The 17,311-nt window shown below is 36.8% G+C and overlaps 1 protein-coding gene across 4 annotated transcripts in view; it reads right to left on the bottom strand.

Moving 5' to 3' along the window:
• INTS7 (integrator complex subunit 7) overlaps positions 1 to 17,311 on the bottom strand; it is a 101,959-nt gene that overhangs the window by 72,230 nt on the left and 12,418 nt on the right. For 3 of the 4 annotated variants that reach the window (XM_011938491.1, XM_011938498.1, XM_011938506.1), the window contains exons 2-7: positions 15,315 to 15,444; positions 14,355 to 14,501; positions 10,524 to 10,661; positions 6,215 to 6,261; positions 2,060 to 2,259; positions 1,453 to 1,575 (exon numbers count right to left, since the gene is read on the bottom strand). In XM_011938491.1, the coding sequence (XP_011793881.1) occupies positions 1,453 to 1,575; positions 2,060 to 2,259; positions 6,215 to 6,261; positions 10,524 to 10,661; positions 14,355 to 14,501; positions 15,315 to 15,444 (785 nt within the window). The remainder of the gene's footprint in view (positions 1 to 1,452; positions 1,576 to 2,059; positions 2,260 to 6,214; positions 6,262 to 10,523; positions 10,662 to 14,354; positions 14,502 to 15,314; positions 15,445 to 17,311) is intronic. The other variant, XM_011938516.1, reaches the window with a different exon arrangement.

Consider the following 17,311-nt stretch of genomic DNA (forward strand, 5'->3'; position numbering starts at 1 on the left):
CCCCTCCCCCAGCCTCGCTGCTGCCTTGCCATTAGATGGCAGACTGCTGTGCTAGCAATGAAGGAGGCTCTGTGGGCATGGGACCCTCCCGGCCAGGTGTGGGATATAATCTCCTGGTGTGCCCGTTTGCTAAGACCCTTGGTAAAGCGCAGTATTGGGGTGGGAGTTACCCGATTTTCCAGGTGTTGTGTCAGTTCCCCTGGCTAGGAAAAGGGATTCCCTTCCCCCTTGCGCTTCCCAGGTGAGGCAATGCCTCGTCTCACTGGTCGGGCTGCAGCAGCTGACCAGCACCGATTGTCTGGCACTCCCTAGTGAGATGAACTCAATACCTCAGTTGAAAATGCAGAAATCACTTGTCTTCTGTGTCACTCGCGCTAGGAGCTGGAGACTGGAGCTGTTCCTATTCGGCCATCTTGCTCCGCCCACTGATCTTTCTAAATAACTGGGTTTTGTTCTTTATACAAATTCTCTAAAATGACTAAAGTGGCCGGATACATTCTCTTCTTGGAAAGATAGCATTATTTAGTAGAAAAAGCAGTAGGACTAGGGATCAGAGGACAGAAGCTCTCTTAATTAAATTCTTAATTTACTTCTCTTAAGACGTTCTCTTAAGCATATTAAGTCTTTCTGAACCCTAAGTGCCTATCTATGAAATGCAGATTTAACAACTGTCCTTATCTTGGGATATCTGTGACCATCAAATCATAATATAGTAAATTAAAAGATGTTTAGAAAACTGCAAACAAACAGAAAAACAAACACAGCAATTTAGTTTTAATAATCTGAAATTCAAAGATTTTTGATCCACTGGAGTCATGATGATGCTAAGAGATAAAAACTTCCATTCCATTTTAAATAGCATTATTTGCAAAATGGTGTGTCTCTATTGGTAATGGGTAAACAGGGTTCTATTTTGAGAAAAAAATAAATATAAAATATTAATTTAATCTAACAGATGGTCATAGATGGTGTCAAAGATGTCACATTAGAAGTCTAAAGAGTGAGATCTGCTCTTCTGTTTACAAAAGAAGACTTAAGAATGTCTTCAGATCTCCATGGAGAAACATACTTCCCCAGTTGCCCATCCAGCCCCATCTCCATTACAGATAACAGTCAGCCCCTAAATTTTTCTCCCCAAATTGACTGAAAAATACAAGAATAAAAAAACCAATGTAATTGGGCTTCTCAATTAGCCTTAGTGCCACTATGGGAAAATGAGCAAGCAACTGAGTGGCAAGTTTCATTGACTAAAACAAACATTGAAGTATAGAAGTTTTATATATTTATTGTGCCACTTATAAAATAACTTCTGCCACAAACATCAACAATGCTTTAGAAGTTTTTCATATTCAACCACTTAGATGACAAAGACAATATAAAAATGCAAAACATTTTACTATATTGTAATGTTATATTATTTTTTCTATATAAAATGTTACAAGTTCTACATACCTGAATATTCTCCCTACTCCAAGTATGTGGTGTTTTACTAGCAAGTAATTTCAGATCTTGAATAGTAAGTCTCTTTACTGCTTTCCTGGGATCATTCTTCAAATACTGCAACAGAAGCTGAATCTATAAAGGAAATAAGTCACTCCATAAACAATACTGTAACTGAAATGATCATTAGAAATGCAGTGTAGTTTAGTGAAACTTATGAAGGGACAGGACTCACTTCAGATCACAGCCCTGTCACTCATTAACTACGTGCCCACATTTGGACCTCTTTCTCCATGTTTGTAAAATACTACCATTTAACTTTAAAGTTTTAGCACAGGACCTGGCATTTAACAGATACTCAATCCTTTCTATCTTTTTTTTTTGAATATGGCCAACTTCACAGCCAGCTATGTACCCCACAACATCTCATTTTCCTCAAGAGCTCCCAACAATCAGTACTGTGAACAGAGAGAATAAAAAAGCAAGCAAAAGGAAATTATCTGACCTTTATTACAGAAAAGAACCTTAATGTCCTCAAGACTTACGGGCCACTTTCTTATTTCTAATTATATATTTAAGTTTACCAGAGAATAGGCAGTTTAAAGAAAATCGAAATTACCTGCTTAGGTGTATCAACCAAAGATGAAGCTGCAAGTAAAGTGAAAGTGTGCAAAGACACAATCACCATTTTGGTGGACGGATAGGATGTGACCAGCTGTTGTAAAAGCTGACGAGCACTGGAAGCCAAGATTGCATCATGGTGCATGTGCTGTAGGATGGGTATCAATTTTAGCTTCAAGTCTACTGGTGTCGCTAAACCTAGACACAAAAAGAATTCTCAAGGTATTTGTGATCATCATCCTTAAAAATATTCCAGATTAAAAAGCTGTGACTCAATTAGCAAAACTGCACTTGAAAAACACAGTATACTAATATCATATTTGTAACATTAAAGATTATACTAGAACTAATCAATAAATTCAGTCTTTCCAAAGTATTTATGCTGACATTAACTTTTCAATGATTATAAAACTACATGCTGATAATAAAAACTGTCTTTAAAAAGCACAGTAGAAACAGTCATATTTGCTGCCTATTTCCTCTCATTATCATAGGAAAAAAACTATACATACACATATACATATATATATACACACACAAATACACACACTTGATGGCTACAGTCTGATTATACTTATGATTTTAATTATTTCCTTCAACAACTAAATCAGAATCAGGATGTGAATAAACTGTGTGTAGAACAGTTTTGAAATCCTCTGAACTTTGTGTAGTAAATGCCTTTCTTTATTGCATACACAACTGGGTCCATGAAGACTAACCCTAATTCACGTTTTCCTGTCAACAGTGGAGTGAAACCAAGAAATCTTTTCTTCTATGGCATGGCTTTGTGGTAATGGTGAACACAAATTTCTCAGTCATAATGGATGACCACATACATGCCACAAGCTAATTATACTCTGCATATCGCTGGTTTTTCCACTGTGAAATAATTGTGGGTATGAACGTAAGACAGCACTTCAACGTCCAACAGTTGCCTACATCAACAAACTCCATTGCTAGATGGCCTCTACTTGGGTTTGCCAGAGGGAAAAGAATGAGATCAGAGTATTCCCTACTTTCCTCTCTGCAGGGTCACATCATGCTCATGTTGTTATTATTTTGTTCCTTAAGGTTCTGAAGGCACTTGACACTGCTGACCATTCTATCTTTGAAACTCTCTCCTAATGGCTTTGGCTCTTCCACTCTTACTGTTTTCTGACCTCTTTCTCTGGCTGTTCCTTCTTAACCTCCTTTGCAGTCTCCTCGTCTGTCTACACTTTAATTTCTGATATTCCCATAGGTTGGTAATAAATTCTCTTCTCATTCTATGTGCTTTCCCTGAGTGAGTTGATATAATCCCATGGTTTCCCTTATCAGCTAAACGTGAAAGGTTGCCACCCACCCGTCCTCCTGCCCAGGACATCAGATGCATGTATCTCATTACCTTCTGGTCATCTGCACTAGGAGGTCTCAGAAGAATTTTGTATTAATAGGGCCCAAAGAGAACAGATCTTCACCTTGAAACTGCCCCTCCAAAAATACTCCTGTCTCAGTAAATGACATCATTATAGCTCCTTAGACCTTGGAGTCTTTCTTAATTAATGAAAGGAGGATTCTCTCACATCCCATTTCCAAATGTATTAGCAAATCTTATTGGTTCTATTTTCAGAATAAAACCCAAAACTAACTCTTTCTACCTCCGTTGTTACCATGCCGATCCACTTCCACTACCACCTCTTGACTAAATTATAGAAAGTCTCCTAAGTATTCTCCCTACTTAGGCCTTTCCCCATGGCAGACTCCACTCTCATATCCCCTCCTTTCCTCCACTGTAAGTTTATTCTCAACCCAGTACTCAGAGGGATCTTAGTGCTTACAGGCATCTTTACTAAAGATTTAGTGAGGCTGAGAGATTTTACCTGGCAGAAACACAAGCGGCTTAAAACCAAATGTCAGGATACTCTGTTCCTAAAACTCCTCTTCCATTTCCATGTCTTGGGTTCCAATTTTCCTCCACTTTTCCTCCACCCACACTCCTATGTTTTCCTCTGCCTCTCTCTTCTCCTAATTCCTGTTCTTTTAGATTTTTCTAAGATAAAATTTAAGGAACAATAAAGTAATGAATCTTAAGTGTACAGATTAATGAATTTCTACATATGTACATTCCCATATAACTACCATCAGATACACAGAATACTCCAGCATCCTAGAGGGCTCACCTGTATAGCTCTCATCAATTCCCTTGCTATCTGCCCTCTGAGTTTAACCAATGGAGAACCCAGCAGGAGTTGCAGAGAATGAGGTCACAGTATTTATTCCCTGGTTCTCTCACAGAAGGGTCACATCATGCTCCTGGAGGTTAGTTTCTCAAAGTGGTCCTCCTGACATAACTCCAAGTTTCTAGTAACCCCTCTTTAACCTATATGGTTAGAGGTGTGGTAACAGCTATTACAGGCTCAAAAACTACATTATCCCCTATAGTATACCCTGGCCATGCCTTTGTGAATGGCTCCTTTATTACACCTTCCTTGAGTTATCTTAATTCAAATGTGCCACCTGTTTCCTGCTGAGATCTTGTCTGATATAGCAGGCAATTGATAAAATCCTGGTCAATGAATAAGTGATGCTTCCTTCTAATGTCATAAGGATACCTTTCTGCAGGAAAGCCCTTTTGCTAATGGTGGAAGAAAAAAGACAAAGGAATAAAGGGGAAAACAACAAAGCTCATTCACTGTAGCTTGGTCTTTAAGTGAGTTTTATTATTTATGCAAATGAGCAAGTTCTCTTTCATTTTAATTTGAAGGACAATTTAAATGCATGCAAAATATAACTACACTAAGAAATTCATGTCTTAGAAAGGCACGATAGCATAGTGGTTAAAAGCATGGGCCTCAAAGCCAAACTGCAAGTTATCAGCTTTTTGACTGTGAACCAATCATTCAGCTTTAGTGTGGCTCCATTCCCTTTCCTGTAAAACGAACATAATAGTATTACCTATCCAAGGCTGCCACATTGCACAATTCAAAAGAATGCTCTTTATAAGAATATAAACAAAGTGGTGTTCTCTAGAGTCATGCAATGCTATAGCCCAAGAGCTCCCTTTTATGACTGCTAGGATAAATTAGGGGTAAGACAAGGGTATTAACCCTATGGGAGTTCTTGGGCTCCCATAATGACTGCTATAAGGATAAATAGGGTTAATACACATGACTCACAGTATAAAAGAAGAGATTGGAAAACCAGAGCTTTGTAATCTATGGTAAGGAATCTGGATTTGATTCTAACTGCAACTGGGAGACACTGGAAGGACATTAGCAGAGAGTTCCAGAGCTCCTAATAACATTACTCTCTCTCAGACAGACCAGTCTTCCCTAAACTAATCATGCACCCCATAAGTATGCTTTGGTGAATGATGGACCACATGACAGATGGTGGTCCCATAAGATTATAATGGAGCTGAAAAATTCTGAGTAACTTCAGAGATCCTGTAGTCACTGCAACACCACAGTGCAATATATTACCTTTTCTACCTCAGATATACAAATACTTATCATTTTGTTACAATTGCCTATGGTATTCAGCATAGTTACATGCTGCATAGGCTTACAGCCTAGGAGCAATAGGCTATACCATACAGCCTAAGTGTATAGGAGGCTATAGCATCTAGGTTTATGTAAGTACACTCTATGAAGTTCAAACAACAAAACTGCCTAAGGACACATTTCTCACACAGGATCCCCATTGTTAAGCAATGCAGGACTATATCAGCATGGCTCACTCCTTTATCTCCTTCATGTCTCACTCAAATATCACTTCATCAGAGATCGTCTCTGATCAATATATACAAGAAAGTCCCTTCTCTGATCAATATATATAAAATAGGTAAGTCCCTTCTCTCCCCCCACCGACTTACTTTTGAGACTCTCTATCCTTCTTCTCTCACTTCTTCACCATAGCACCAGAAATGTCACATGCACATTTGTCTATCCCCACACACCCCACCCCTGACCAGAGTGTAGGTTAGATGGGGGTAAGGACTTTGTTTTGCTCACTCCTGTATCCTCAGCGTTTATAACAGTATGGGCACATAGAAGATACTTAATAAATATTATTTGAATGTATGGTGACTAGCAAATAGTAAGTACTTAATTAGTGTTAGCAACTATTATAAATCTCATAAAGTCACTCATAATACTAAATGAAGAATACATACCTTGAATCATTTCACTGATTTTGTTACAGATTCCTACAGCAAAATCCCTTTGGGAAAAGAGAACAGAAAAAACTTTAAAACCAAAAAATTACACTTGCTTATATTTTCTAAGGACTTAAAAGAAATAAAACACAATTAGCACAGAAGAAATCCAATATTCCAAACTGCAACTAACATTCCAAGGTCAGGTGCTCGGATTAGGGGAGGTGGTAAGAAACACAACTAAAACAAAAACTCCAGCAACCAAATGGGCTATGCCAACACTGCTCTAAAGCAGCTCATTTAGGCCATTATCACAATACAGTGTTATTTTTTCATAACACTAACAAGCATCTGAAATTATTTTGTGTCTATATAACAACAGGGCCTGACCTTTTTCACCTCTATATTTCTGGTACTTAGAAAAGTGTCTGAACATGGTGGATATTCAGTAAGTATTTCTTTAATAACCATATAAAGACTTCTTATAACAACTTGAAATTTAAAAATCAGTTACATACCTTTAGGGCCAAGAAACTGCAAACCAGGAGACTGCAGGCTTTTTGTGTGTAATAATATTTTTAAAATTATTTTTAAAATAACCTTTTAAAAATTCTTAATGTCAACATTTAAATATAGTGAGCCCAAATCGAATAATCTGGTTTTTCAGATTATCCCCGCTCCTTTGCCAAAAATTGAGACCTGAGCACTGGGCATCCATTCCCACTGCTGTCCCAGCACTGTTAACAACAGGCTGGTGCCATGGGGCACTTTAGATGGAGCAGATGTGCTTCAGTTCACCACAGATGCCACTAGGGGACACTGCTCTCATTGACAATGTTCACCTGGCCCCTGAAAGCATCTGAGCTTGTAACTCCTGCTTTGTGACCCAGAGACTAGCAATTTAAAATTTTCTGGTTTAGAATAAAACAGATGTGGTGACGGTAGGAGACAGCGGAAGAACAGGATTAAATAAATTCTAAAAGTCTTATTTGGCTTGTTACTCTGATTTAATATCCAAAACCGATCAATACAGACACTAGAAAAAAAATCCATCAGCATTGACCGAGATATGTGATCTCAAGCCAGGTCATTATTTCTGGGAGAAGACATGAACACTGATCTCAAAAATATAAATCTTGTCAGCTGGTCACAGTAGCTCACACCTGTAATCCTAGAAATTTGGGAGGCTGAGGTGAGAGGATCACTTGGGTCCAGGAGTTCGAGGCTGCAGTGTGCCATGATTGCACCACTGCATTCCACCCTAGGTGACAAGAGACTCATTTGGTATTTTTTAATATAATAAATTACAAGTTATCACATTAAAGCATGGTATATTAAAAACTGTTTCTACATAAACTGTTAATTTAGATGTTTAATCATCATTTCCACAAGTGAAGAATTGCTGTTTCTCTTACTTGGTCTTAATCATTTTCCAAAACCAGTAATTACACAGACTGAAATAAAATTAGCTTCTAATAAGAACACAAGAGAAAAACTGAACTAAAAGTGATTCTCATATATAAAATTGAATCACTAAATTACAAATTTATCATCCAAATTTAGAAACTAAATTTAGAAAACTATTTTTGGAAGCACTGGAAGTACATATTTAATCTGACAGACTATAAAGCACTGACACCTTGGCAGTGGTAATCAGATGATAATTATTCACTAGGCACAACTCCTAATCAGTAAAAGTACAGTCATGTACAGCATAACAACGTCTTGGTCAACAACAAACCACATATATGACAGCGGCCTCAAGAGATTATAACAGAGCTGAAAAATTCATATTGGCCAGAGATGTCTTGATGTCCGACCCTGTGTAGGTCTAGGTTAATGTATGTGTCCCTGTGTGTTTTCTTTGAGGGGGTCTCACTATGTTGCCTAGGCTGGTCTTGAACTCCTGAGCTCAAGCGGATACCCCGACCTCAGCCTCCCAATTATAGGCTGGAATTACAGGTGTGAGACACTGTGCCCAGTTACGTCTTAATTTTAACAAAAAAAAGCTTACAGAATAAGGATATAAAGAAATTATGTTTATACAGCTACATGTTTGTATTTTAAGCTAAATGTTATTATAAAAGAGTCAAAAAGTTAAAAGAAATTAAGACTGCATAAAGTTAAAAAGTTATAGTAAGTTAAAGCTAATTTATTATTGAAGGAAGAAAAACTTCAAAAATAAATTTAGTGAAGCCTAAGTGTACAGTGTCCAGGAAGTCTACAGTAGTAATACAGTAATGTCCTAGGCTTTCACTTTCATTTACCACTCACTCACTGATCACCCAGAGCAAATTCCAGTCCTGCAAGCTCCATTCATGGTAAGTGCCCTATACAGGAATACCATTTTTATCTTTTATGCCACATTTTTACTGAGCCTTTTCTATGTGTAGATATACAAATACTTACCATTGTGTTCCAATTGCCTACAGTATTCAGCATAGAAACATGCTATACAGGTTTACAGCCTAGGGACAACAGGTTATACCATATAACCTAGGTGTATATTAGGTTATACCATCTAGATTTGTGTAAGCCCTCTATGTTTGCACAACGATGAAATTGCCTAACAATGCATTTCTCAGAATGTAACCTCATAGTTAAGAGACATGTGACTGAAATTTTTAAAAGTCCTCTCAATACCAATGACTCTCAATGAGAAAAAAAATGCTTATTTTCAAAGGCACAAAAAGGAACTCTACTTATTCAGATATTTCTGATCATCAATTACTGCCACATCTATTTATTAATTTTGATCCACGAAATTAAAAACTATATGCTTTCTATTATCTACTTTTCCAATAAGAATTCCTGGAACTCTGAAGGTTTGATAAGAAGAGCTGAAGGGGCCGGGCACAGTGGCTCACGCCTATAATTCCAGAACTTTGGGAGGCCGAGGCAGGTGGATCACCTGAGGTCAGGAGTTCAAGACCAGCCTGGCCAACATGCTGAAACCCCATCTCTACTAAAAATACAAAAGTTAGCTAGGCGTGGTGGCAGGCGCCTATAATCCCAGCTACTTGGGAGGCTGAGGCAGAAGAATTGCTTGAACCCGGGAGGCAGAGGTTACTGTGAGCTGAGATTGTGCCACTGTACTCCAGCCTGGGTGACAAGAGCGAAACTCCATCTCAAAAACCAAAACAAAACAAAAGCTGAAGAGAAAGGTATGCAAATACTAATTTTTTTAATGTTAAAAATAAATTTATTATTCACCTGGTTATAAAACTGGAACTTGTTCATGCCAAGATATAGAGAAATTTATAAAAAGAAAACAAAAATTATATACCATCTTACCACTCAGAGACAAGATTTTTATATATATCCTTCCATTTTTTTTTTCTATTGCATAAATACAAATACTAGGCCTTTTCTTTTTTTTCAACAAACCTATTATATTACATAAGTTACTAGGGTTTTTTTTTAAAACAAACCTGTCATATTACATAACCTATTATGTAAACTGCTTCCAAATATGTTTCTAGAAACATTTAAGTTGTTACCGTATTCTACTGTATGATCATAATTTATCTAAGCTCAATGGCAGAAATTTAGGTTGCTTCTCATTTCTTTTGTTGTTACAAGTAACACTACACCTAGCATCCATATAAATAATTATCAGTACATATTGCTGATATCTTAGGATAAATTCTGGAAGTGAATTTCCTGGGTCAAAGGGCTGTACCTGTTTAAGGCTTTTCATACATATGACCAAAACGCTCCCCAGAAGGCAATGCTACTTTTCCTGTCAGTCAGGGGGATATTATATTTTATTTTACAGAAGAGAAACAAGCCAATCAAACATAGTAATAAAACCATGGTCAACATTTAATCCTCCCGCGCCCCACCTCCAAAAAATACTGTTCTGTAAAACAAGTATAGGACATGACATTCTGAATAGGTTAAAATTGGTTTTAATTCAAGTTATTGTCTTTGCCAAACTGTGGACAGCTCTAATGCAAAACAAATTAACATTAGAAGACAGTGAGTAAGCATTTTAGTATTACAGATGTATATGTCTGAGAGAAGCTCCTCAGTGCATAAAGCCTCTGCTACCCAATGAAGCCTTCCCCAACTAATCTATGCTGATCCTGTCCTTCTGGAAACTCATTTCATTTACACAATTAATGCCAATATTTGCACTTACATTTTCTATTTTATGAATTTAAGTCTTGTTTCCCCGGTGTAAGGTAAACCTTCTTGGAAAATATACCTTGTCATTTACACTTTCCTGTATCTCTTAGTGTTTATATAAGTTGATCAGTTTTTCCTTCAAAAACTTTTCTTGGGAAGCCAAACTACTAAAAGGGATGTACTTCTGTATGCTTACTTTGACTGTGCAGAGAAGTTTGCAGCAGCAAAAACAGCAGCTTCAACTTCTACATTATCATGTGAATCTAAACTCTGACGAATACTGTGATGAGCATTCTTCCTCTCAGGAATTATTGATGCCAGACTTCCCAACATCCTACAGAAATAGAGAAACCCAAGAATATCGGGCATATGATAAAGTCAAGGTCAGAAAAGGAAGAGGCCAGGCAAAGCCAGATTATCAAAACTAAAGTTTACAGGTAATTCCATGTAACTCTGGTTAATAAAGCATAACTTTAGAAATCCATGACTCAAATTTTAAACACTTTTACATATTTCAATATGTCAGAAAAATTAAGATGGCTTATTTAAAAAGCAAAATTTTTAACAATCACCTTGAAGTACATTCCAGGTACCAAACAGCCCAGAAAGGAAACTTCTGAATTATTAAAGCATCAAAATATCAATTTTCCAATGTTGCATAAAGAAGTCCATTTCAGCAAAGCATTAAGAATACTACATTTTTGCTGTTAAGCAGATACACAAAGTAAAAAAAAGTAAGACCTCCCAATCTTTTTTTCCCACATCAGTAAATATTGGTATGATGATTTTCAAATGTCCTCAAGATCAAGAAAGGAGTGGTTGAGTACACCCCTGGGGCTCATGCCAGAATCAACAACGGTGCAGAAGGTAAAGCTTGGAAAACAGTCTACTTCATAATAAAATTACACACTTAGAAAGGAAAAAAATCTATTGTTTGTGATATAAACAACAGAAAGTAGTTTGAAAAATCCTTTCAGTAGAAAGGCATAAATTTTAGAAATTTGCAAAACACTGCAGTAAACAAAACCTACAATGTTCCTACAATGACAACCTTTTTCAAAGTCAACATCCTAAATCACCTTCCAGTGTGACATGTAATCACCTAATTATTCCCTGTAATTACACTCAATTAATTAGTACTGTTTCTAGTACTATTAAGTAATACTATTAGTAGCAAGAAACTAAAATGGACTAAATATGTAATTTATATTTAATTTGAAGGTTTTGAAATTATACATTTTTCAAAAGAAATAACAAATGACTATTAATCTACTATACCAGAAAAGATTAGACTAGTCTAATACTGACACATTTAACGACTTATTCCCACTGCTTCCAGCTTAATTTTTCTCTTCCTACTTGAGTACCTCCTTCTAGAATGTTTACAAAATAGGTCCTATATGGCAAACCTCCTAAGGCCTTGTGTGCCTGAGAATCTTTTTATTTTACTACTCTTTTAAATGAAAACTGGATTAGATATAAAATTCTTAGCTCAATTTTCCTTTAATACTTAGTGCAACAAGTGTTACTGTAGAAAAAATCTGATTTAAATCTAATTTTTTTTTCCTTTAAAGTGATCCTTCTTTTTGGAAGCTTTCTAGAGATTGCTGGTTTTACTGATAACCATTGTGCTTAAAAAAAGAGTTGAGGCGGCTGGGCGCGGTGGCTCAAGCCTGTAATCCCAGCACTTTGGGAGGCCGAGGCGGGCAGATCACGAGGTCAGGAGATTGAGATCATCCTGGCTAACACGATGAAACCCCGTCTACTAAAAAAATACAAAAAACTAGCCGGGCAAGGTGGTGGGCGCCTGTAGTCCCAGTTACTCGGGAGGCTGAGGCAGGAGAATGGCGTAAACCCGGGAGGCGGAGCTTGCAGTGAGCTGAGATCTGGCTACTGCACTCCAGCCTGGGTGACAGAGCGAGACTCTGTCTCAAAAAAAAAAAAAAGAGTTGAGGCAAGAGTCAACTGCCATGACTTAGAGAAGGGCAAGCATGCAAAATGAATAACAAATATTAATCTACATTCTTACCAAAATATTCAGGCTAGCTCTAAATTTGTGAAATTCATTCTACCAGTTAAATTCTATTATCTTTTGATGTAAAAAAAAAAAAAATCACGTTTGTGAAAAACAATTCAAACATTACAAAAAAATGTCAAATGGAAAAGCCTCTTGTAATCTATAACCCAAAGACTCTACCAAAAATGATCACTGTTAATGGTATATATTCCTCTAGATTTTTTTCTGAGCCTATATAAACATATATATTAGTATTAACTGACAAAATGAGTTAATAAAATTGATACTATTTGACAACTTTTTAAAACTTAGTATCTTTCTTTTTTTTTTTTTTTTTGAGACGGAGTCTTGCTCTGTCACCCAGGCTGGAGGGCAGTGGCTGGATCTCAGCTCACTACAAGCTCCGCCTCCCGGGTTTACGCCATTCTCCTGTCTCAGTCTCCCGAGGAGCTGGGACTACAGGCGCCCGCCACCTCGCCCGGCTAGTTTGTTGTATTTTTAGTAGAGACGGGGTTTCACTGTATTAGCCAGGATGGTCTCGATCTCCTGACCTCGTGATCCGCCCGTCTCGGCCTCCCAAAGTGTTGGGATTACAGGCTTGAGCCACCGTGCCCGGCCAAACTTAGTATCTTTCTATGTCAGCATATATAGCACAACTCACTTTACTCTGTAAAAGTTATACAGTAGTTCACAAATAGCCATTCCTACGTTGATTTTTCCCCAATTTTTCATTCCACAAAAATGACACTATAATCATCTATATACATATATTCACCAGCTTTTAAAAATGATTTATTTTAAAAATTCCTACAGGTATATTTGCTGAAGTAAAGTGTAAAAATATCTTAAGTTTAAATTCTGGGCCAGATGCAGTGGCTACCACCTGTAATCCCAACACTATGGCAGGCTGAGGTGGGCAGATCACCTGAGGTCAAGTGTTTCAGACCAGCCAGCCTGGCCAACATGGTGAAATCGTGTCTCTACTAAAAGTAAAAAAATTAGCTGAGCGTGGTGGCAGGCACCTATAATCCCAGCTACTTGGGAGGCTGCAGCAGGAGAATTGTCTGAACCTAGGAGGCAGAGGTTGCAGTGAGCCGAGACCACGCCACTGCACTCCAGCCTGGACGACAGACTGAGACTCCATCTCAATAAATAAATAAATAAATAAATTCTATTGAATATAGCTATCAAAAGACGAAAATCAATTAACTGACTTTAAAATATCATATACTGCTCACAATTTAATCACTCAAAAGGCAAAGAAATGACATAAGCACTAAATTCTGAACAAGAAGGAAGAACTGATTATTGGTGTGGAAAAAAGGACATTCAGGGAAGATGTGACATCCCGAACTTCCTGGTTAAAAAGAAGACTGTCTGGGCAGGGTAGGTCAGAAATGAACCCTATAATTTAGGAAAGTGAATTTCAAAAGATATAAAAAGTTATAGATATGATTCTATAAATGGCAGAGCTAAAAAGAGAATATAGTTCAAGCTGGATATAAGGCTTACAAAATGAAATTCTAACAAATACATTTTTTAAAATATGCCAAGAAAGAAAAGAAAAAGCTAAAGAAACTATAGTGGTTATATCTGATGTTCTCCAGTGAGATCAAGTATGATTTGTCACATTAAAAATGATCACATAATCAGGGAAGAATATAGAAAACTGACAGAAAACATTAAGTACAAGATCAGGAAGGCAAAGTTCAAAATGAGCTGAGGCTGTTATGTTGAGATCCACCAAGTTATTTGATCAGAACACCTACCTATATAGAGATGCATTTCAAACACAAGTTAGGCAACAATTTATAACCAAAACAGTTAACATAGATGTTAACTAAAAAGCATTTGCAGATTGGGATGGTTATCACAGTTTTGCCTTGACTCTTACTCAAAAAACCAAAAACAACTCCTAATATTCAAAATGAAAAATGTAAATATACTGCCTTTTTTGTACATAACTACAGTTCAAATAATCTTACAGTGAATTATTACAATACAGCATACCGGAGGGTGATGGCTCTTGCCACGGGATCATTACTATGAATCACAGAAAAAATTCTCTTCACAAATTCATCCACGTTTAGAATCTTCTCCAAATGTTTCTCACTTTGTTGGGTAACTTTAAGAACACACAGCCTCAGGAAATTATTTCTAGAAAAACCAGAAATAAAATAAATTAGGTCACTTTAGAAAGTAATATTTAATTAGGAACCAAAGCAACACTAATAATATTAAATTTTAGCAACAGCAAATATTTTTCAATCTTATCATTATCTGTTTCACTACTAAAAGAGTTAAAGTTTGTACTTTACGTGGACACTAAGCATAAGCAGTTAGCTATGCTATAGTCTTGCTGCAAGACACCAAAATGGCAGTGACACAAGGAGAAGACCTAGAGCAGAACTAAATCTCCTCAAACTGTATTATAACCAAGGCCAGGAAGTCAGATGGTCTTTCTCTTCTCTTGCGCTTATTCCACAACTTCTCTTCTCCTCAAGTGTGGTATTGTGTACATATGAGCACATGAGGGCATGGAGAATGGCAGAAAGCAGCAGAAGAGGGAATGGTGGGGGCGAAAAAGCAAACAGGCATGGATTCAGTGCTTATATGTTTCAGGTACTTCACAGACATGCATCTCATGCTATAAAATAAATTATTAAATCAGCAACTTCTCAAAAACAATCTGTACAAAGCCACAGATTTTCCTGAAGTATACAGTAAAATATCAAGGTTGTCTTAATGTTATTCTGTTCTCCAAAGAAATAAGTATTGTCTAAATTATACTCCTCATTTTTGCTTTAAACGTCATTAAATCTCACACTGATGTGCTGCACACGTCATGTGTGTCCACTAATGGTAACTAACCAGGTGGAAGTCCTAAAAGGCAAAAAGAAAAAGACCACAATAGAAAACAAGAAATATGAACAAAGTACTTTAGAACATTGAGGCTTTAAAAAGACTTACCCAACTCTGAAAACATCAGCTAACTTCAGGAATGCAGAATTGATAAGAATAGGGAATGGATACTTCTGAAAAAGTCTAGGAAAGCGAACAACTGCTTCGCACTGTTCACCAAGTTTGCCAGATCTTAGGCCTATGGAAAAAAAAAGCACAGAGAGGGAAGAACAGTTTGCATATTTGTGGCTACAAAGCAAAAATAGCAAATATTAATTTACTAGATAGTGAAGAAATAATCATTCTTAAGAAGCAGGTAAAGTATAATTCATTACCCTTTTAAAAGTAAAAATGATATATCAAACAGTAATCTGGAAATCACTACTTTTAGATAAATAATAATGAAAAAAATTTTTAAGGTACGAGTTAAGAATATTCAAAGCCACAAAATAAAGCTCAACACATTAAAAAGGACTGAAATCATACAATGCGTGTTTTCTGATCACATGGAATTAAATTAGAAAAAAGAAAAAAAAAAGCACCTTTAACCCATAGGTGGCTAGGCATGGTGGCTCATTCCGGTAATCTCAACACTTTGAGAGGCTGGGAAAAGGAGGACTGCTTGAGCTCAGGAGTTCATGACCAGCCTGAACAACATAGTAAGACCTCGTCTCTACGAAAAAAAAAAAAAAATCCAAGTGTGGTGGCGTGCGCCTGTGGACCCAGCTACTGGGGAGGCTGAGGTGGATGAATCACTTGAGCCTGGGAGGCTGAAGCTGCGGTGAACTGTGATTGTGTCACCGTGCTCCAGCCTGGGCAGCAGCGCAACACCCCATCTCAAAAAAAAAAAATTTTAAGTAACAAATAAATAAATAACCCACAGCTGAAAGAAGAAATTAGAAAAATATTTTGAACTGAATGAAAATAAAAGCACAATCTATGGAATGCAACTAGAGTAGTGCTTCAAGGAACATTTATAACATTGAAGGCTTATATTAAGAAAGAAGAAAGTTCTCAAATCAATAATCTAATAAAGGTACCAACATAATTCAATGTGGAAAGAATAATCTTTTAAACATGTGATTCTGGAAAAGCTAGATAAGCATAGCAAAAAGAATCAACCTCCTCCCTTGCATCATACACAAAAATTAACTCAAAATGAACCACAGACCTCAGTGTAAGAGCTAAAATTATAAACTATGTAGAAGAAGACATAAAGAAAATTTTTATGAGCTTGGGTTAGGCAAAGAATTCTTAGATAAAACAAAAGGCATAAATCATAAAATAAAAAAGTGGTAAGTTAAATTCCATCAAAATTTAAAACTGCTCTTCAAAAGACACTGTTAAGATGAAAAGACAACCCACATACTGAAAGAAAACATTTACAAGACACATATGTGATAAAGGATTTCATCCACAGTTGTTGTAAATCAATAATACAAACCAATTTTTTAAATGGACAAGAATTAAAGAGAAATTTCATTGAGGAAAAAATATGGATGGCAAATATAAGCACATGAACAGATGCTCAACAGTGTCATCAGGGAAATGAAGATATAAAACTCCAATAAGATACCACTACACATTCACTAGAATGGCAAAAACTTTAAAAAGACCAACAATGCAAGTGCTAATGAGGATAAGGGGTAACTATAACTCTCACACATTGTCAGTAGGAATGTAAAACTGTACAGCTCTTTTGACAACCCTCTGGCTCTTTCCTTTAATTTTCATTTTTCTTTTATTTTAGATTCAGGGGGTACATGTGCAAGTTTGCTAATGGGTATACTGCGAGACGCTGAAGTTTGGGGTATGAATGATCCCATTACCCAGGTAGTGAGCATAGTACCTAATAGGTAGTTTTTCAACTCTTCCTCTCTCCCTCCCTGCTTACTTTTAGAGTCCCGGGTGTCTACTGTTCCTCTCTTTATGTCCATATGTACCCAAAGCTTAGCTCCCACTTACAAGTGAGAACATACAGTATTTGATTTTCTGTTCCTACATTAATCTGCTTAGGGTAATGGCCTCCAGCTGCATCCATGCTGCTGCAAAAGATATGTTTTCAT

Source organism: Colobus angolensis, unplaced genomic scaffold (assembly GCF_000951035.1).
Source record: "Colobus angolensis palliatus isolate OR3802 unplaced genomic scaffold, Cang.pa_1.0 Scaffold100, whole genome shotgun sequence".
In the NCBI taxonomy this organism is placed as follows: domain Eukaryota; kingdom Metazoa; phylum Chordata; class Mammalia; order Primates; family Cercopithecidae; genus Colobus; species Colobus angolensis.